This window comes from Hippopotamus amphibius, chromosome 1 (genome assembly GCF_030028045.1).
Source record: "Hippopotamus amphibius kiboko isolate mHipAmp2 chromosome 1, mHipAmp2.hap2, whole genome shotgun sequence".
NCBI lineage: Eukaryota > Metazoa > Chordata > Mammalia > Artiodactyla > Hippopotamidae > Hippopotamus > Hippopotamus amphibius.
Window position 1 is genome coordinate 210254719 of NC_080186.1, and position 22738 is coordinate 210277456.

Genomic DNA, 22738 nt, shown 5'->3' on the forward strand with positions numbered 1-22738 from the left:
TTCATTAAAGATATATCCAGGCCATATTGTACTATGGGGCTTAATTAAAATATGTTCATTAGATAGTATTCAGACTTTATCAGCATTCAGCGCCCAGCTTTATATTTTTCCATTTAATAAGCTCAAAAGACCTTGGATACTATGTTAAAGAGAATAAATAGGAAATTAATATTGGGACCTAAAGGAAAATCTTGATGAGACTGGGATTTCAAGTATACAACAGCTGTTCCTTATTTCCACTTGGGAACAAAACAAATGGAAATTAATGTCAATAACAGTGGAAGAATATAGATAAGACATTTTACCATAAATAAATTAATATAAAGAAATAAAACATGTTGACTTTATGCATATTCAGTGACGGACTCTATAACCATGGCTTCTAATGAGGCTCTCTAAGATGACAATTATAATTTGTGGTGAGTGGAGCTCTGATGAGCTAGATAGCCCTGCGTGCCAGTTCCACCAGAGTTGGGCTTGTCCTTCTTATACAAACAAAATGCTGAGAGTGTTACTGACTATGCATTTGAATGGAAATAATTTGTATCCTTGTTATCCATACTATATACACCCTCTGGACAAAGACTTTTTTTTATAAGTAGCCCTTTAGGGCAGTCCACTTTCTGTGTCAAGGGCTCTTAACCTTGTAATCTGCAGGCAGTTCTCTTCCTGCTGAGCCATCCCCGTCCTTTCCCCTCCAATCACTTCAGAGCAATGTGCTGACCTGGGCTGTTTTTCAACTGTTGAGGTTGATGGTCCATTTTCCCAAAGCATCCTAATTCCTGAGAGGCCATGCCCCTTTCTACTTTCTTTTGTAAGGACAAGGAGAGAGAAATTACACTAGGTTTCTTTGCATTGTTGTTTTAGCCTAAAAATCAATTGCAATGAAATGTGCACATGTCCAATTAGGATTGAAAAAGTTAGAATTAAGGCTCACATAATCTGATGAAACAAAATGATGTACAGGACTCTATGGATAATTTACAAATTGTGGGAATGGCAAAGTTTTATATCAACATAAAATGTGCAGCTCCTTCAAGCAAGCATGGTACATAAAAATATGTTGTGTGTTCTGTCAACTTTCCTACCTTTCATGGGCCTCTAAATATTTAAGATATGCAGTGTGATTTGCCATTACCATATATTGTATGCTGCGGATGTTTTCTTTTCAGAGTTCTCATGATTTTCATTTATTTGTCACAGAATAAGAAGATTTATGTAAATATACATATTGACACATATTTGTGTATAGATGTTTGTGCTTGTAAATGTCAGTCTCTAAGATATATAATGGTTATACAAAACACAAATGCCTTTGATAAACTTATATTCAGTAAAGTAGTTGTCAAAGATATATGTTCAACAGCTCTTTCAAGTCAACAACCAATCAAATTCTGGCTACTGAAGTGCATGCCAGTTCTGTGAATCTTTAGCTTTATAAAAAGATGCTGACAGTTTCTACCTAGGCTCTCCTTTCACTGTACTTTCAAAAACACTACATAAAAAACTATTTCAATTCCTACTTAAAAGTTATGTTATTATTTTCTAAATTTTATGTGCATAACATTTACCGGTAATTTTCTTTGTTTTCTACTTCATTTAGGCTTTGGCACTGCTATAATTAAAGTACCTAAATAATATTTATTGGATATCATCATGCTGTCTGATCAAAGACTTGTATTAAGTCTCCATTAACCTATTGATAACTACTTTCAATTACAGACTAATTCAGTTAGTCACAACCCTGAATTATTGTTCATGGAATAAATCAAAATTCCCAGCCTAATCAAAATTAGGCTTGAAAGGAAAATAAAGAAGATATGTTAGTTCTACTTTCTCAGGGTGATCTTATTTTTGGTGAAGTCAGCAGAAAGTCACTTTCAGTAGTCCGATGAGAAAAGTATGATTCTCTCCCCTAAAAATTTTCTAAGTTTTATATTTTTCTTCACATATGTTTTAGTCTTTCTGATATAGGCTTTGGAGAAATTGGCTTACCTGTTAATTTGATGTCAGTTTTGGTTACTTGTAACTATAATTGTTTTAGATTAATTTTTCAAAACAACTCAAAAACAAAATTCATAGAGAATATTTCAAAAATCTGATCATTAAAAAAATAACAGAAAATCAAGTTATTTTAATTTCTCTTTATATATCATGATTTAAGTAAATTAACATAAGGGCATTCGATTCTATTCTTACACTATTATTTTATTAACTAAATGTTTGTAATTTTGGCTTTTATCTTTTTTAAATTGAAGTATAGTTGGTTTACAGTGTTTCAGGTGTACAACAAAGTGATTCAGTGTTTTATATATATATATATATATATATATATATACGTATATATGTATACATTCTTTTTCAGATTCCTTTCCATTATAAGTTATTACAAGATATAGAATATAGTTCCCTGTGCTATACAGTAGGTCCTTGTTGTTTATTTTATATATACTAGTGTATATATGTTAATCCCAGATTCCCATTTATCCCTCCCCCCCTCCCCCTTTCCCTTTGGTAACCATAAGTTTGTTTTCTGTCTGTGAATCTGTTTCTGTTCTATAAATAAGTTCATTTGTATCATTCTTTACATTCCAAATATAAGTGATATCATATGACATTTGTCTTTCTGTGTCTTATTTACTTCACTTAGTATGATAATCTCTAGGTCCATCCATGTTGCTGCAAATGACATTATTTCATTCTTTTTTATGGTTGAATAATACTCCATTCTGTATATACACCATATCTTTTTTATTCATTCATCTGTCAATGGACATTTAGGTTGCGTCCATGTCTTGGCTATTGTAATAGTACTACTGTAAACATTGGGATGCATGTATCTTTTCAGATTAGAGTTTTTGTCTTTTTCGGATATATGCCCAGGAGTGGGATTGCTGGATCACGTGGTAACTCCACCTTTCGTTTTTTAAGGAATTTCCTTACTATTCACCACCAATTTACATTCCCATCAACAGTGTGGGAAGGTTCCCTTTTCTCCATATCCTCTCCAGCATTTATTATTTGTAGACTTTTTGGTGATGGCCATTCTGACTACTATGAGGTTGTACTTCATGGTAGTTAACATTCACATGTCTCTGACAATTAGCAGTTGAGCATCTTTTTATGTACTTGCTGGCCATCTCTATGTCTTCTTTAAAGAAATGTCTATTTAGGTGTTCTGCTCATTTGTTGATTAGGTTGTTTGTTTTTGATATTGAGCTATATGAGCTGTTCATATATTTTGGAAATTAATCCCTTGTTTGCAAGTATTTTCTCCCATTCTCTAGGTTGTCTTTTTGTTTTGTTTATGATTTTCTTTTCTGTGCAAAAGCTTTCAAGTTTAATTAGGTTCCATTTGCTTATTTTTGCTTTGATTTCCTTTTCTCTAGGAGATGGGTCCAAAAAACTGTTGCTGTGATTTATGTCAAAGAGTGTTCTGCCTATGTTTTCCTCTAGGAGTTTAATAGTATCCAGTCTTACATGTAGGTCTTTAGTCCATTTTGAGTTGATTTTTGTGTAGGGTTTTAGAGAATGTTCTAATTTCATTCTTTTACATGTAGCTATCCAGTTTTCCCAGCACCACTTATTGAAGAGACTGTCTTTCCTCCATTGCATATTCTTGCCTCCTTTGTCATAGATTAATTGACCACAACTGACCATAAGTGTATGGGTTTATTTCTGGGTTCTCTATCCTATTCCATTGATCTATGTGTCTGTTTTTGTGCCAGTACCATACTGTTTTGATCACTGTAGCTTTGTAGTATAGTCTGAAGTCAGGGAGCATAATTTCTCCAGCTCTGTTCTTCCTTATCAAGATTGTTTTGGCTGTTCGGGATCATTTGTGTTTCCATATAAATTTTAAAATTATTTGTTCTAGTTCTGTGAAAAATGCATTGGCAACTTGATAGAGGTTGCATTGAATTTGTAGATTGCCTTGGGTAGTATGGTCATTTTCACAATATTGATTCTTCCAATCCAAGAACATGGTATATCTTTCTACCTGTTCATGTGGTGTTCAATTTCTTTTTTTACCATCTTTGTTTTTATCTTTTGAATTTCTTTGAGATTGGGGTAGGATGTGGGAGATTGGGATTGCCATATATACATTACTAATAAGAAAAAAAATATCAAATTGTACACTTTGAATACATGCAGTTTATTGTATGTCAACTATATTGCAATAAAAGTTCTTAAAAAATTTTGAGATTTAGTGAAAAAATCTTCATAGATGGACTTTCATTTAGAACTGTTTTTACATGGAGAGTTTTAGTGATGCCTGTGTGAATTTTCTCAAACATATTTGTGAGAATTACATTTGGAAGCTTCCTCTAGAACTGCAAAAACAGAACTGATTTTAAATGTTCCGATGTTGAGCTTATCAGGAAATCACTTACATTATTTTATCACATTCAACTTCTCAACTGTGACTCTTGCAGCCTTTGATTCCTGTCCCATCATTCAAACAGTATGCATACAAATGTAAGCCAGTTGATGACTTTGCAGGCTCCGGGCAGAGTTTCCTGTAACTACAGTGTGGGGATTCCAATATCTGGATCAGAACAGGTGTGGCCAAGACCCAGAGCCACAGTTACCTCAGGTCCCTGTGAACTGAGGGACCTGAGGTCACTTTACTACAACCAAAAAATGCATGCTGTGGCCAGCACTCTACTTCCCAATGTCCCATCACACCCATTTACCCCATAATGCAAACCTGGCAAAGTAGAATAGAGTGCATGTTGGCTACATGTTAGCTCACTGAATCTTAAAATATGAAGCCATTCATTCATTATATACTTATTGAAATACCTTGTGTATGCCAGGTGCACAGTGAACAACAGAGACCAAGTTGCCTGCCACTGTGATTTTACTTATGATAGGAGAATGCTTTGGATTTTGTATTATCAAGAAAATAGATTATCCTTCCTTTATGCAGAGGATAAACAGCAAGAGTAGGAGAGGTTCATCCTTCAGACCAGCTAAACTATACTGCCTAAATGTCTGCTGGGCATTGTTAAGAAGGCCTTTGGTAGTGTTTATGTCTGAAGGTCAGAAAGAATTCATACAACAGCCCGATGGCTGGTGAGAGATGATGGGGAACACTTATGACCAGTGTGCTGCCAAATTCCAGGACTGTTCTCTCTCTGTTCAAATAAGGGAAAATAATACAAGATTATATCAGGCTTATTTTTTAATATGCAGAACAAGAGAAGGATGGAAATTACTCAGAAGGTATGAAGAAAACTCTAAAAGTGGAAAATTTTTTACAGAAGCAACAGTAGAATATAGAATATATATAAAGGTATTTTATATATTAGTAGTATATATATAAAGGTGTATTTTCCATGATTAATAGAATGAGACGAATGTTAAGATGATGAGGGAGGGATCTTAAATTATGTATTTCAAGGAAATTTAAAAATTCAGCAGTAGAAATTCCATTATCAAAAATAAAATCCATAATATTGAGTATGAAATGGAGAAGCTCTGAAAATACAAAGGAGAATAATGTTTTTAAATGATGAGTGAGAAAATATTATAAATAGGAAAAATTAGAAGTAAAGAGCTAGTCTTTGGATAATTGACCTTCTAGTGGTAGACACCAAAAGCAGAAGCAACATTTTAAAATATAAGACCAGAAAACCTTTTGAACACATCCCCCCCCCCACCACCAAGAAACAAGTCTACAGCTTGAATGAATCCACTTTATTCTATACAAAAGCAATAAAAGAGACTCTTGCCAAGATATATCCTGGTATATGATGATGATGAGGATGGTGATTTATAGTATTGATTTCAAGAATCATATTGAAAATCAAATTGATTTTAAGAGCAAACCTTATAACTATCACCCAGATAGAGGGGAAAAAACAAAAATTAAAAAAATGGATTATTCAAGAAAAAGTGTTAAGAAAATTACATTTTTATAAAAAATAAAGTATGAACATTATGTCACATCATATATACACAGAAAGCCATGATGATTTAGATGTTAAAAGGAAAGAAGAAACAAAGGGAAGAAGGAAGGAAGAGAAGGAGGGAGGGAGGGAGGAAGGAAGGAAAACTTAGAAAGAAAACACAGAGGAAATTATAAGGAAACATATAAATCATTTTTAACTGATCTAATTAAGTAGTAGGTCTTTTTAGGCATATGAAACTATGTAATTGCAAAAGTAATGACTGATAGATTTGAGTATAGGAAAATTAAAAACGTGTGTCAAAAAAATTAAATGACAAAGCAATTTGGGAAAAATGCAAAAAATATAACAGAAGCCAATATTGATGCTATATAAATAATTCTTTACAAACAACAAGAAAACCTCTAATCCCAGAAGTAATAGATAAAGGATACTAAAGAGACATTAATAATAATATATATTATTAGTGAGACTGAAAAATTGGGAGAATGTAAATGAAATGCCATTTATCACCATATATATAAATTAAATATAAAAAATGCCATTTTTCAAATTGTAAAAAATACTGAATTATATAAAACATGGGATTACTGAGAATGTAGAGAAAAAAATTATCATATACCACAGCTGGAAGTGTATAATTTTTCCAGAAACAAATGAAACAATGTATATATGGCATTTCAAATGGCAGGTCCTTCATGACAATAAGGAAACAGTTGCACCAATGAGGAAAAACACAGGAGTTCATTTTAGGTTTTTCCAATGAAGAAGAATTGCAAATAAATTTTAAAAATATCAATAGGGAACTGGTTAAATAATTTTCATATTTATTTCTACATCTGTGAGACTGTTAACACAGCCATTACAAAGTATTATCATTATTTAGATACAAAAATATACATATGCAAATTACAAAACCACATGCATACTCTGAGCTAATTTTGATGAAGATATATGGGAATAGGAAATGTCTGCAAATATGAATATTAAGAGGTCAACAAGAATTAAGTCTAGAGAATAGAGTTTTGGTTATTTTATCTGGATTCCTTATATCTCTTTGTACAATCTGAAATAATCACAACTGTTTGTTACTTATGTTTAGACAATAAACCTATTTTCTATATTCTTTGACCAAATTCTATAAATTTATCCTATGTAAATGAGATATGTGGCCAAATGAAAGGTCTAGGATTTTTATGAAAGTTTTAATTTTAATAGAAAATGTAAGGATACAAGGAGGAGTTAATGTTTTAAAATAAATAAATGATTGTGGTAAATTCTTAAAATGACTCGGTAGGATTGAAGAAAGAGTCTCAAAAAATAGTTTATTAACAGAGAATTAGTAGTGACATATTAAGGGAAAAAAAGAATAAATTGACCTGCAAATATGGAGTAAAGTGCAACCAACACCTGGTAACCAGTAATACTGTTCAAATGCCAAATACAACAAATTTGTCTAAAATATCCACATTTAGGGGGGACGAATAGCATTGATTGTATCTAACAGTGAGTAGAGTTGTTTTTTAATCTTCTCTGTGTTTCTCAATTTTTATTCATAGCATGCATTTTATATTGAGAAAGATTATTAACATAACAATCTTAAATATAAAATGTTCATAATTATGCTGTCTCTTATCCCTAGTTAAAGTATGCAGTTGAACTACCTGCATGACTCTAAACGAAGTCTTTTGAAAAGTTCATAGTCATGAGCTGACAGCGATCATGGAATGCGGCTCAGTTTGACATTTGCAGTTGTTTATGTTATAATTGCAGGTAATTGTTAAATATGGAATTATCACAATTTTGAATTCAGGGTAGATGATTCCTAGATATTTGGAATGTCTACAATGTGCCTGATGTCCTGCAAAACACACTCATGAGCATAGAAAGTTTGTTTATGGCATCATACATGTATTGTGCTTGGTTTTACATGTAAAAGGCACACTAGAAAACACCAATAAAACAGAACATTCCCTCTCTCCTTTGAAAGGCTATTTTACAGTATATATTTTTTTGTATTAGTGTTCATAATTTTAAAATGCAATATGGGAAAAGCAATTGCTTTATTAAATGTTTTTGTTTTTGGAAATTAAAACTGTTTTTAGTAAGAGGAGGAATTCAATAACAGGTGCTGGAATGAGTGTACTATTAGGCCTCCATAGTATTTTAAGAATTCTAAACCCATGACCTTAGAGCTACTAGATCCTATCAGATACAGGGACTGGATAGTATTTCATCATAAGTTGATCACATTACCTAGTTGGCCTGAAAATATGGAGTAAAAGTGTGACCAATATCTGATGAGCAAAAATGTTGTCCAGATGTCAAGTACAATTAATTACAAGCGACCTCAGAGATATTGCAGGGTCAATTCCAGACCACTGCAATAGAGCAATAAAGCAATAAAGCAAGTCACATGAATTTTTTTGGTTTTCCAGTACATATAAAAGTTATGTTCATATACTGTTGTCTATTAAATGTGTGATAGCATTATGTCTAAAAATACAACATGACATAACTTAGTTAAAAAATACTTTATTGCTAAAGAATACTAATCATCTGAGCCTTTAGCAAGTCTTAATAGTAACATCAAAGATCACTGATCACAAATATAATAATGAAAAGTTTGAAATATTGTGAAAAGTACCAAAATGTGACACAAAAGTACAAAGTGAGCAAATGCTGTTGGAGAAATGGTGCCAAAAGACTTTTTCAACATAGGGTTGCCACAAGCCTTCAATATGTAAGAAATGCAGTATTTGCGAAGTGCAATATGCCTGTTTGTGCTTTAAATGTAGCTAGGATTATGTACAGTCGTTTCATGTAATGTTAAGGTAAAAAATTCTTTATTGAAACCAAAATGTCTAAATATTTGCCTGTAATTCAATTATTAAACATAGATAATTATATTAGCTTCAGGGTTATTTCTGTTTAATGAGTTAATTTTACAAAAGCTCCTTGAAGTTATAAAATACGTAATCCAAAATAACTGAAGTAACATAAAAGCAAAAACTAGAGCATTGTAGATGCAGCAGAGCAGCATATTTCTGTGGTAAATCTCTTTGGTCTTTTTGTTCACTTTTTAGAACACCTATTGATCTATATCACTTTTCATTTCCCTCACCCCTTTAAGAACATCTCCATGAAAATCAACAGACTTCCCTTGTTGTGCCCTGTCTCCTCCCAGGGAGCCATCTGTCAGGGTGTTATGCAGATAATCTGAAATGTAGTTTATCTTGACCTCTTTCAAACAAATGCTATTAGTTTTTCTACACTGTTTTTCTAAGTTAGACACTCTAAAAATATGTATGCTTTGCTAAAACTTTGTATGATGTTTTATAACAAAAAAGCTATATTCCTACATAACACTCATGCAATATTTTTTCTTTATTTATATATCATTTAAGCCTCTACATAGATCCTTCTTTTTTCACTCTTATAACTAAAGGGAAGTAAGTCACTCACTATAATTTGGAGTCTAATTTTCTCTTAATATTTTTAAGTTTAATTTTACTTTATATTGTAGTATAGTTGATTTATAATGTTGCATTAGTTTCTGGTGTACTGCAAAGTGATTCAGTTATACCTATACATACATCCATTCTTTTTCAGATTCTTTTCCCATATAGTTTATTACAAAATATTGACTAGAGTTCTCTGTGCTATACAAGGACCTATCCTTGTTGATTATCTATTTTATATATGGTAGTATATATATGTTAATCCCAAACTCTTAACTTATCCCTCTCCCCATCTTTCCCCTTTGGTAACCATGAGTTTGTTTTTGAAGTCTGTGAGTCTGTTTCTGTTTTGTAAATAAGTTCATTTGTATCATTTTTTTAGATTCCACATATAACTGATATCATATGATATTTGTCTTTGTCTGACTGCATTTAGTATGATAATCTCTAGATCCATCTATGTTGCTGCATATGGCATAATTTCATTCTCTTTTATGGCTAATATTCCACTGTATATATATATATATATATATATATATATATATATATATATATATACCACATCTTTATCCATTCCTCTATCAGTGACATTTACGTTGCTTCCATGTCTTAGCTATTGTAAATAGTGCTGCTATGAACATTGGGGTGCATGTATATTTTCAAATTAGAGTTTTCTCCAGATATATGCCCAGAAGTGGGATTGATGGATCATATGGTAACTCTATTTTTAGTTTTTTAGGGTTTTAAAAAACATTTATTTATTTATTTATTTATTTATTTATTTATTTATTTGGCTGTGTCAGGTCTTAGTTGCAGCATGCAGGATCTTTATTGTGGCATGCAAGATGTTTTTAGTTGCGGCATATAGGATCTAGTTCCCTGACTAGGGATCAAACCTGGAACCCCTGCATTGGGAGCATAGAGCCTTAGCCCTGGACCACTAGGGAAGTCCCTATTTTTAGTTTTTTAAGGAACCCCCATACTGTTCTCCATAGTGGTTGTACCAATGTACATTCCCACCAACAGTGTAGGATGGTTCTTTTTTCTCCACAGCCTCTCCAGCATTTATTATTTGAAGACTTTTTGATGATGGCCATTCTGACTGGCATGAGGTTTTACCTTATTGTATTTTTAATTTTCATTTCTCTTGTAATTAGCGATGTTGAACATCTTTTCATGTGCTTTGTGGCCATCTGTATGTCTTATTTGGAGAAATATCTATTTAGATCTTCTGTCCACTTTTTTATTTGGTGTTTGTTTTTTTGATATTGAGCTGCATGAGCTGTTTATATATTTTGGAGATTAATCCCTTATTAGTCACATCATCGTTTGTAAATATTTTCTCCCATTCTGTGGTTGTTCTTTCATTTTATTTATGGTTTCCTTTGCTGTGCAAAAGCTTTTAAATTTAATTAGGCCCCATTTATTTATTTTTGTTTTTATTTTCATTATTCTAGGAGATATTGCTGTGATTTATGTCAAAGAATGTTCTGCCTATGTTTTCTCTCTAAGAATTTTATAGTATCCACTCTTACATTTAGGTCTTTAATCCATTTTGAGTTTATTTTTGTGCATGGTGTTAGAGAATGTTCTAATTTTGTTCTTTTACAAGTAGCTGTCCAGTTTACCCAGCACCACTTATTGAAAAGACTGTCTCTTCTCCATTGTATATTCTTGCCTCCTTTGCTGTAGATTAATTGACCATAGGTGCATGGGTTTATTTCTGGGCCTTCTGTCCTCTTCCATTGATCTATATTTCTGTTTTTCTCCCAGTACCATACTGTTTTGATGACTGTAGCTTTGTAGTATAGTCTGAAGTCAGAGAGCCTGATTCATCCAGCTCCATTTTTCTTTCTTAGGATTGCTTTGGCTATATGGGGTCTTTCAGGTTTCCATACAAATTCTAAAATTTTTTTGTTACAGGCCTGTGAAAAATGCCATTGGTAATTTGATAGGGATTGCATTGAATATGTAGATTGCATTGGGCAGTATAATCATTTTGACAGTATTGATTATTCCAATTCAAGAGCATGGTATACCTTGCCATCTGTTTGTTTCATTTTTTATTTCTTTCATCAATATCTTATTGTTTACAGGTATTTTGCCTCCTTAAGTAGGTTTATTCCTCAGTATTTTATTCTTTTTGATGCAGCGGTAAATGGGATTATTTCCTTAATTTCTCTTTCTGATTTCTGGTTGTTAGTGTATAGAAATGTAACAGAATTCTGTATATTAATTTTGTATCCTGCTACTTTACAGAGTTCATTGATGAGCCCTAGTAGTTTTCTGATAGCATTTTTAGGATTTTCTATGTGTTGTATCATGTCATCTGCAAACAGTGAGCCCCTTTCCCTATTACAATATAATCTTAGTATTTAAATAGAGATGCACAACATTCCATAAAATTACTATTATTCTTAATTAACCATTTCACCCATAAAGGTGAATTTTAGTTACTTAATATTTTCTCTACTTTCAGTGAAGATGAAATGACTGTCTTTCTGTATATCCTGAGAAGGTGACCAAAATATGCTATGATCCAGAAATTGCTTGTAGGACAATCTGGCCACCCAATTTCCCTGTTTCCATATTTATGTTTCTAAAGGGTACTCTGAGACTGATATTAGATTCTTCTCCCAGATTTATTTATTGTTTTATTGTTAACAAAGTTTTAGATACCTTTACTATGTCCTATATATTGTTTTATACACATATATTAACTCATCTAATCCTCATAAAATCTGTAAAATCCTAATAAAAGGACTATTCTCATTTTTTCACATGAGGATATCAAGCTGTAGAGAGGTAAAGTAGCTTGCCCAAAGGCATATAGCTAATAAGGGTAGAGCCAGTTTGTGAACCCAGACCATTCAGCCCTGCTGGAATAGGCTGGCTGTCACAATCACATTCCTGAAGATTAGAAAGGATTTTTAACTAGTTGCCTTCCCAGTAAAAATTGTTGGTACACTATGATGTTTCCTTGACCAGTAATGTCATGTAGAGAAACAAGAGGAAAGCAGCTAGCATTTTCTGCTGTGATACATTGCAGCATCCTTAACCATGGGTTGGTTTTGTCCACAGAACATACTTCAGAAGTAGTTCCAGCTCAATCCAGCAAAACCTTTATTGAGAGATGGTTACACATTAGGTACTTTTCATAAAGATCCGGACATGAAGGGCAGTGCACTAAGCCAAATGTCTACCAATGTGCCAGCTTACTGCCATAAATAACCTGCTCTATCTGAGCCAAACCTTGGGAGGTGAGGGTCTAAAATAGCAGAAGCATATATGCAGTACAACTTTAACTCAGAAAATCTGTAAGAGGGCAGAGTGGTCCTGGGCCAGGGGCAGGCATGAGTCCAGAGGAGTGGGCTTTTCTAGGATCATCCTGCATGCTGAACACAAGAGTGATGTGTCCTTTCAGTGTGTCTCAGAGTGAGATCTGTACATCCCTGTTACAGCAACCTCATGTTAAGTGTGGGATGCTGATTATTTTTATACTGAAAGAAGGTTTCCTTAGGCCTGGTATTCTAAGTTTATAGTGTAGCAAATTTTAGGACCAAATCCAGTTTGAAACAGATTGCTGACTATTTAAATCGAGGAGTTGAGTTAACTGGAATAAGAAAGACAAACATTTCTAGATGAAAAAAAAAAAAAAAAAAGCTGGAGAACGGGAGCAGTTAGAGTGGGAGAAAAACAGATCTATTAGAAAGAGCCAAGACATACAACTTAAGGAGAAAACATCTCCACCCATTAGGAAACCCTGTCTTTAAGAAATACCACTGAAAAAGAGATGCTACAAGACTCCTCACTGCGTCATCTTAGCTTAGGATTTATAGGCATTTAGGCAATGAAGAATCCACTGGAGGTGCTCATATTCTTGGTGACAGCTTGAGTTCCTGCGTGTTTACAGGCTTGATGACAACACAGTGACTCAGAGTACTGTAAGATTTTTTTTTTCCATTTATTGAATGTCAGCAACATTAAGAGCACTTTGAAGACCAGGCTATGCCTAGACGTTTCTGCGCAATTAGATTTGGATTTAGTACAGCAACATCAATCCATATTTTTAAGCCCAGACAGCTAAAGAACAGAGAGGAAATTCATGTTTAAATACTGGGCTCTCATAATATTGTAAAGCCTGGATTGCTTTTGTTTGGGGCTTAGAGTGGCTGTACATTTGATAAGTATGGTGAGAAAGCTTTGAGATTCTTCAGAAATTTCTGAAATAGTCACAGAGAGTGGGAAGAAATCATCGAGTGAGAATCCATATGTGCTGTGGACCTCTGAATCAGAAAGACATGGATTTGAACCTGGGATCCTCCCTTTACTGACTGTTGATCTTTGGGTCACGTGTCATGTTACTGCCTAGGCATCTGTTCCTTCTAAAGTAGAGATGAAACCGTACTGTATGAGTGTTAGGAGAAGTCATTGAAGAAATACCACAAAGTATTTAGCATAGTGTGAGGCAGCAACAGTTTCCTTCCCAGGATATCATATTTTTGCCATCCTGCGCTGCTGCTGGACATGCAGGATATTTTAGGTGACATGACACATGTTTGGAAAAGAGCAACAACATAGTATTTTATAATTTTTTATAAACTTTCTAGAATGTTTTAATAAAGCATTAAGGGTGGTTTTCTGTCTTAATCCACTATCCAGCTTGAGTCTAATGTCTTTAATGAATGTTCCAAAAAGAGGGCAAAAAACCCATGTGAATCTTTTAAGAAATATCATTGGAACCTTTTTCATGTCTTTATTGACGAGCATCTACGTCTCTAAATATGGTCTACTCAATGCATTCTCCCTAGTTCCCTCGTCTCATTCATGGCCTGTGTCTGACCCATGGCTGTCTGTTTGTAGCTACAAACATCTCTCAGGATGGAGAACCTGAAATAGAAACAAAAGGTCATAGTGGTTGAAAGCCATTAAGGTCACACATGAGATTGTGACAGTTGAAGATGATAAGATCAAGGATGTAGCAGAGCACTTAGTCATAGGAAGTAGGAAAAAGTAGGTGGCTATTGTGGGAGGAGAGAGGAAGCTATAGATCAAGGAACAGTAATACAACAAATGGTAAAGGTCTTATGAGAATTGTCCACACGGAAAACAAAGTTTCCTATAATTTTTCCTTTAATTGGTGTCATAAGATATAACAAAAGATGCATTAATTAGAGAGCAAAGAGGGGAAATACTAAACTTCAACGTTATGTATTCTTCTTTGATGAAAATCATCCCTATATTTTGCATTTCAGTGTTTCAAGTGATGAATGTAATGCTTACTAAATCACCATGGGTCTTATGCCCTCTAATATATTTTGCAACAACGAGCACATTATGAGCACAGATTCCCACAAGTCATGGATGCATATTTTAATTCTCTCTCACTTTTGAAGAATACTTGACTTCGTCCTCAACCATTTTAGGGTTGTAGTTTTCTGAAAGAAGATTTTCATTGGACAATGATTACTATTACTCAATTATATATTACTGAACTGTTTAAAATCCATGGAAACAGGGTTGACTTTTTAATGTTTAATTACGAAACATTAATTTTTTCCTGATATGTACACTGCTACAATTTGATTTTTATTACTATTAAATTGACCAATAGAGTCAGAAAATTGAATCATAAGCACAAACTCTGGGAGATAATGATCAGTCTTAAGAAGGCCAGCCTTGCCAGTTCTGTACTATCCCAGTTACAGACAAACCACACACTAGATGAGTCAGTTTAATATAAAATTGATTGGTAGACTGCAAAGACCATCATTTTACTTTAAAATGCTCAAAATATTTGTTCAGGTTTTAAACTAGGTTTATCCAGTGGCATAATCAGAATTACAAGCCAAAAGTACACTCAGTCAACTGTTTTAAAATACAAATAATCAAGTGGATTTCTGGCTTTAGCATATATATTTCTTAATCTGCTGAGTTCAAAAGAATTGCAAATGTATAATGGACTCTTGGTGGCATTTAAATTATCTTTCCCTTTTTGTAGGTGGATCTTCTAGTCCCCACCAAAGTAACTGGCATTATTACACAAGGAGCTAAAGATTTTGGTCATGTGCAGTTTGTAGGCTCCTACAAACTAGCTTACAGCAATGATGGAGAACACTGGACAGTATACCAGGATGAAAAGCAAAGAAAAGATAAGGTAAGTCATTCTGGCGGTTTATGACACGCAGAAGTGGAGGATCAAATTGTTTAAAATTTTTTATTTCCTTGATTGATAATTAGGAATTGTAGAATTATAATTGCAGAATTATAATTGTAGATTTGATTATTATACTAGTTCATTGATTAAATAGGGATATTTCTCTGCTCAGTTTCCTTGTGTTTTAATTTATAGATTTAATTTTTTTTGATCTGTAAAATATGTTTTAATGTTATAATGATCAATATATACTGATGCACCTAAACTTCTACACCATATAACCTCTAATTGTTTTTCTAAAAGTTCTTACTGTGTTGAACATCTTTTCATAGTATCTACTGGTCTGAATGTCTGTGGGACCTTGGAGAATGAAAGTGCTCAAGGATAACATCAATAACTAATTGGATCAGATGTTAAAATATGGCCTTAGATAAATGAAATTGAATGAATTTGTTGCTTAGAGTCTTTGTGCAAAGAACTGTAGCTTTCTAAAGACATCAGTAGAAACATAATCACTTAGTTCAGTGATTTTGGGGAAAATAGAATACACTTTCATACACGTTAAGCATTTCTGAGTTAATAATGATTTTTTCCATTTTATGAAACCCCTTTGTTTCCTTACTATTGTTGTATTATTAACCAATAGAAAGGTTGGGAATATCTTTCTTTCTTCAACTATGCAAGGTAGAGAATTTAATTTTCCCAGAAATACTAAGATTGGAGCGGCTATTTCAATGAGTCTACAAACTCTGAATTCAGTTCACACAAAATTCATTTTAGGGGAAATGTGTTTTTAGGTTTAGATTACAAAAGCCACAGCTATTTACCTTTTAATGTCTCAGAAAATGCCCATTTAGCATCTCAGGACAGACACATTCACTTAACGTCTCAGAACACACACACATTTTGCACTTTAACATCTCAGAAATGGGTGTATCTCAATGTCACAATTTAATTGGAAGCCCTTACAGTTTTCTAGAAGAACATAAAATAATGGCATGTCTTATAATCAGTGGCATCTTAGATTGAATGAATATTGGGTATTTTGTAAAAATGTCTTCTAATTTTTTTGAGGTATAGACAAGTATCTGCTATAATTTATGGAATAACGATCTCAGTTCCTATTTTCACCTTTTACAGTAGACATTTTGATGTGTAAACAATGCAAATAGATTCTGTAAGAGGAAATGTTTTTAACTTCATAAATTATACAGTTCTTGAAATTATTTTTAAGATAAGTATTCTCATCTATAATCCATGTGCAATATTCACTGAAAATCACATCTGTAATATTGAAATCCTTATATAGGTTGATTTAGGGAAGAGGTGTAAACCATTGTGCTGGGAAAGTACTTCTTGTCTCCATTTATATTAAGCATATAATTTAATGATTATTTGTGAATAATTTTTAAAATTTCCTTAGTTGACAGACTGGACATTTGTATATTAATGCATTTTATTTCATTATCTTAGTCCAAAATGTATGTAAAACTTTTGTGTCAACTTGGCCAAGTGATTTGATAGTGTTGTTCAGGTTTTCTATGTCCTTACTGATTTTCTATCTACTTGTACTGTCAATTACAGAGAGAGCAATGTGGAAATCTCCAACTCTAATTGCTGACTTTTCAGTTTCTCCTGGTGGCAGTTATATTGGTATTTGCTTCATGTATTTTGAAAGTATGTTAAAAGATATGTGAATAATTAGGGTTGTAATGTCCTCTTATTCAAATAACTCTTTTATCATTAGAAAATGACCTTCTTTATTCCTGGTGGTATTTTTGCTCTGAAACCTACTTTGCTTCTATTCACAGAGGAACTCTGGCTTCCTTTTGATTAGTACTACATTGGTATATGTTTTCTCCTTCCTTTTAACTATTTCTACTTTATATTTGAAATGCATTTTTTTCTGTGCAGCATATAGGTGAGTTTCCTTTTTTCCAATACAACTATCTCTGCTTTTTAACTGGAGCATTTAGACCATTTATATTTGATATGAGTATTGAAGTAATAGGGTTTAAATCTATCATCTTGTTACTTATTTCCTCTGTCTCATCTTTTATTTTTTCCTATTTTCAGCCTTCTTTTGAATTAATTGAAATTTTTAGTGATTCCATTGTTTCATTTGTTGACTTATTTGCTATAACTTTTTTTGTTATTATAGTGACTGCTTTAGGGTTTGTAATATACATTTTAAACTTATCAAAACTACCTTCAAATTAATGTGGAGCCCCAGAAAGGTACCTCCATAAGCACAGGCAAAATAGATTATAGTTATAGATCTATGTACTTAGGAGCCACGTTTATTGTAACACATGATTTTGCTATTCCCAAAATAAGTCTTAATGTTAAGAAAGAAAAAGACTCCCACTAGGCATGTTGTAAAGTTGTGAGAGTAAATTGACATATTCGGTGAAAAGGATGTAAGCCAGAATCCTCATGTGAGACAGTAAGTCACAATGTCATCTAGCCAATGTAAAATTTCTGAAAAATAAACCATTTTAGTATTATAAATATGGCAGTGGGCTAAACTCAGCCAATATAACTGGTAGTTTTAAAATTAAATTTAGCCAGTCTGTTTTTAATATTATAATTTGTTTGTTACATTAAAGAAAGGCCTTAAAATGTTTACTACTTATTACCGAAGGAAACAACTGACACCAAGAAACTATACATAAGAATGCTACAGTTACTATTATAGTAAATACTTTATGTATAAGAAGGAACTGCAGGGCATAAACATCTCCATTCCTACAGAGAAGGGAATTTTTTAAAATAAGAAAATGGATTGCATGAGTTATGTCAACACTTGGAAATACAGGCATTTTACACACACACACACACACACACATCCCAATCGTGCTTTGTTATGATTACTAGGAATTTAGGTATAATTTCATATATTCTATTTTTTTATAAATTTATTCATTTTGGCTGCATTGCGTCTTTGTTGCTGCATGCAGGCTTTCTCTAGTTGTGACGAGCAGGGGCTACTTTTCATTGTGGTGCGCGGGCTTCTCATTGTGGTGCCTTCTCTTGTTGCGGAGCACAGGCTCTAGGCACGCAGCCTTCGGTAGTTGTGGCACACAGGCTTAGTTGCTCCGCGGCATGTGGGATCTTCCCGGACCAGGGATCGAACCCATGTCCTATGCATTGGCAGATGAATTCTTAACCACTGCGCCACCAGGGAAGTCCCCATATATTCTTTATAGAAGTACTCTTCTTCTTTTAAGAGGTCCTACACAACTCAGCAATTAATTTTTCTTAAGTTGAATAAGCCATCTCCTATTGATTCTTAGTATTATTTGCATCTTGTTTTTCATGGTTACTTTCCACAAGGGAAAAAGTCTTCAATATTTACAAGTGTAAATTCAACTACAAGCTTTCATCAAAATAAATATAATAAATGAATGTTTCAGGGCAAAACATATGCCTGTGGGATGTTTTATATATGCACATTTCAAAAGGAAATATTTACAAAGTTTTCTAACTCCTTCTTTGTGTCTGTTTTTATCGACTGCTTTAATTGTTTTAATCAATTTTGGGGGTATGGATGTGGAAGTCTAATGTATCAGTAGATCCAGAAACAAGATTAATGTCAGGAAAGCAATGACAAGGCAAAATTATATATGTACATAGGAGTATCTAAATATATGTATGAATGTGCACGTATATATATATGCATGTGTGTATGTGTACATGCATACCAAAGGTCACTGGCAGAAAGAGAGGTGCCTTGTTCTCTTCATCGAGATATCACTTTCTCATTACCCTTTCCAAGCTTTCATAAGAATTGTAATTTACTTTAGTATTCTATTTTTGGACAAAATTGCACATTAAATCTTTTGTTATTGAGCATGTGATGATACTGTCTCAGTACCATCCCCACATTCTTATTTTTCTCTTTCTAGTCTACAGTATTTTCTAACATTTAACTAACTTTTCTATTTTTCTACAACATGATTCAGATACACTTTTATTTAAAAGTCAAATGTTCCTTTGCTCTCATGAAAGTGACATTTGTTTTTATACTCTTGGAGCTGTTTTACTGAAGCTAGCAGGAAAATTGCAAAATTTGACAGACACTTTCTGTATTTAATTTTTAAGGTTAGAAGCCAAAGTAAAACAATAATAAATTTCAGGAATAGTACTTATATGGAAGAATTAGAAATGAAAATGGGTTTTCTCAACCAGTATATTAGTCATAATGTCATGGTGTTTAAGTAAACCTGAGTTTACACCATGGGAACTTTCTTCTTCTTCAGAAGAAAAATGCTGGTAATAGTCTACTTTGCCTCTCCCCCTGAAATCACCCAGGTTTTTTAAAAGCATAAGTCAAAGAATAACAACTTTACTCTGGGTTTTCTGTAAAAGAAAATCCAAAACCTTGTTTTTTTAATTGTTTCTTAAAAAGATGAATTCCACATATTCATCAAGAACTATTCTGCAGCATTTTTGTGAGCTCTCTAATTCAGTGATTACCAGCATTGTCTGATCATAACACTCATGGGGGAGCTAGTTAAGAAATACATATTTCTGGGCCCTGCTTCAGACTCTCTGGGGAGGAACTGGGAATTTAAATGTTTACAGAAACCCCAGCTAATTTAAATAATAAGCAAGTGTGGAAAAGATGACTCTAATCAATACCGAAACTCAAATTAAATTTTTGAAACTAAATGTAGTTTTGTATTTTTCTAGTGAGAGTGGAATTTATTATAATTCTTTAGGACTGTGGTTGGCTTCTAATTTGTCAGTGGAAGTCAATGTGAATCAGTGTTTCCAAAAGTAAGCTTAGATTTTAATATGTTTGCTAATTCTCTTATGAACACCAGAAAGTAAACAGGTATTAGCTTTAAACAAATTTAAAATTTAAATAGATTTAAGTAGTTAGGAACACAGATTATGTGGGAAAGCATCTAGGAGAATGTGACATGTGTTCAGCAGTTATTGTCTACTTTATGCCAGATTGTTTTTTGTTGTTGGCCGGGGGGGGGGGGGGGGGGGGGCCTGAATATAAAACTCCCAGTCTAATAAGGAGCTCAGGAAAGATAGAAAAACTTTGATTCAGTCAGCTTATTTTGAAGACTCAAAATATCATCTACTCAGTGTATTATTTGATAACACAACTCAAGGAAAGGAGCAGCACATAGATGTCCATTTCAAAAAGTTCATGACTCTCCAATAGAAAAAAAAAAAAGAATTCCTGGTCCTTCTCTGCTTCCTTTCTGTTCTCAACATCAGTGTGAAAAAGAGAAGCAGCAGCATAACAATCCCCATTAATAAAGGCTCCGAATCTGTACTGGAGGAGATATTCAAATCTAAGAGTAATTTCAGATGCTACAGGGCATGCTGTTCTCACTGCTGATGTTAGCACTCTCAGGTAGCTGAAATTAAATTTGAATATTTATAGCCTTGAAAGTCCAGCTCATCAGTGAAGCAGACTGAAGAAGACATCAGTCCTGTAGTCAATACTTATACTGTTCTTTTGAAATTTGATCTGAATCAGAAATTTAGAACCTGAAGAATGCTCTAGGAAGTAAATAAATGGGATCCTCAGTGGCAGTCGGTGAGGAGAATGCTAGCAGGGGAAAAACAAAAGGGGCCTTTCAAGGAGGACCAGCCACATGTTTCTGAATAGCAAGATCAAGGACAGATCTCTCGATCTTGCATGGAGACCCTTTGTCTCATCCATTCAGAGTCTTCTTACTGTCTTCAAATAAGGCAGGAAGGGAAAGAAAAGAAGCTGTTTTTCTGAAAGCAATTTCCAAGAACTAATTGACTTTACAGAAAACACCCGAATTCAAAAATAGCAAGTGAGTTGTGCCCCTATTTGCTAGAGATTCGTAATGTAGTCACAGTAGTGTACTTACTTAGGGATCTGGTGAGTGACTTAATTGGAAGTTAAAGAGACAAGGATATAGTTTCAGTGTTGTCTAAAAATAAGGACAGTGTTATTTAAATAAACGCCATCTGGTATCAACTGTTATTTACAATTTTATCTGCTTTCTTCCCTGTCGTAATTCAGTATTATAGGGCCTGACTAGGATATAGCTGGTGTAAAGAATACAGAATTGCCCATGTTCACATAAATGTGGGTGTTATTGGATTTTGGAATTTAGGACACCACCTGAGAATATTTCCATTTGGGCAGAATATAAAGTTCAGTTATGAGCACACCCTCTTAAGTTTTAAATTGTAATAAATAGCTCTGCCCAGGAGTAGATAGAGGGAAGTAATAGTTAATGTCACAATTCCACTTTTAATGCAATAAAAACTGCATGGAATTAAGGGATTAAAGGAAAAAAAGTTCATTTATTTCAATATATACACAAACAGCAAAATTCAAGGAAATCCTGTAATTCCTTATGTATCAATAGTTTTTATAATGCGTGATCTTGAGAAAAATAGAATGAGATCCCTGTAAATTTTGCGAAGGCCTCTGACCAAGAAGGCCACATCTCAGGAAATATTCCAGTAGAAAAGAATTAATTCATCAACAGAAATGTTTTTCTGCAGACCTAGATCTGCCGGCTGGATTGGGAAAGGGCAGGCACATTGAACAAATTCGGGAAGCAGCATATTGTCACCAGTGAGTAGTGTGAAAGCAGTTGGGAGGGTGCATAGAAAACATAATGGGGGCTCACTTAGAGTCAGTTGTAAAGTGGGAGCTTGGGGTCAGAAACAAGGCAGAAGACTGGATGCAAGTCCATAGGCAAACAGGGCTGGATCAGCTATAAGGAGACATGTATTTCCATGTCCATGTCTAACATGAGCTCCAAATGATCTGCCTACTCAAGGATGTTTGGTTCTGAACCTAGGGTGAAGAAGGGTTTAAGAGCAGGAAAGGAAGAGAGGAACAGGAAATGGGGCTTATGGGATGCAGGTGAGCAGGGAGAGGGTTAGTAACTTAAAGAACTACAAGTATATAATCAAGTAACTATCTGCATGCTAGAAATATGACGAGCTAGAGTGACAGACTTTGGAAACACTCAGAAGCCAGTGTATCTTAAGGAGCTTATTAATTTAAAAAAGACATTGTTTGTTTGGAGACAATTAGAAACCTAGTTGTCTTTCTTCAAGGATCAATTTTGAAGTTGCAAAGAAAATTCTTTTGTATGTCAATTTATATTCTGTAATATTAAAAACTAGCCATGTAAAATATCTGATTAATTCTGGACAGTGAAGCCTTTACATTTCTTAGAAGGCAT

The 22738-nt window shown here is 33.6% G+C and overlaps 1 protein-coding gene across 3 annotated transcripts in view; it reads left to right on the top strand.

Annotated features, from left to right (window-relative positions):
* Positions 1 to 22738, top strand: part of EDIL3 (EGF like repeats and discoidin domains 3) — a 411932-nt gene that overhangs the window by 355145 nt on the left and 34049 nt on the right. For all 3 annotated transcript variants that reach the window (XM_057739846.1, XM_057739855.1, XM_057739863.1), the window contains one exon: positions 15378 to 15533. In XM_057739846.1, coding sequence (XP_057595829.1) covers positions 15378 to 15533 — 156 coding nt within the window. The remainder of the gene's footprint in view (positions 1 to 15377; positions 15534 to 22738) is intronic.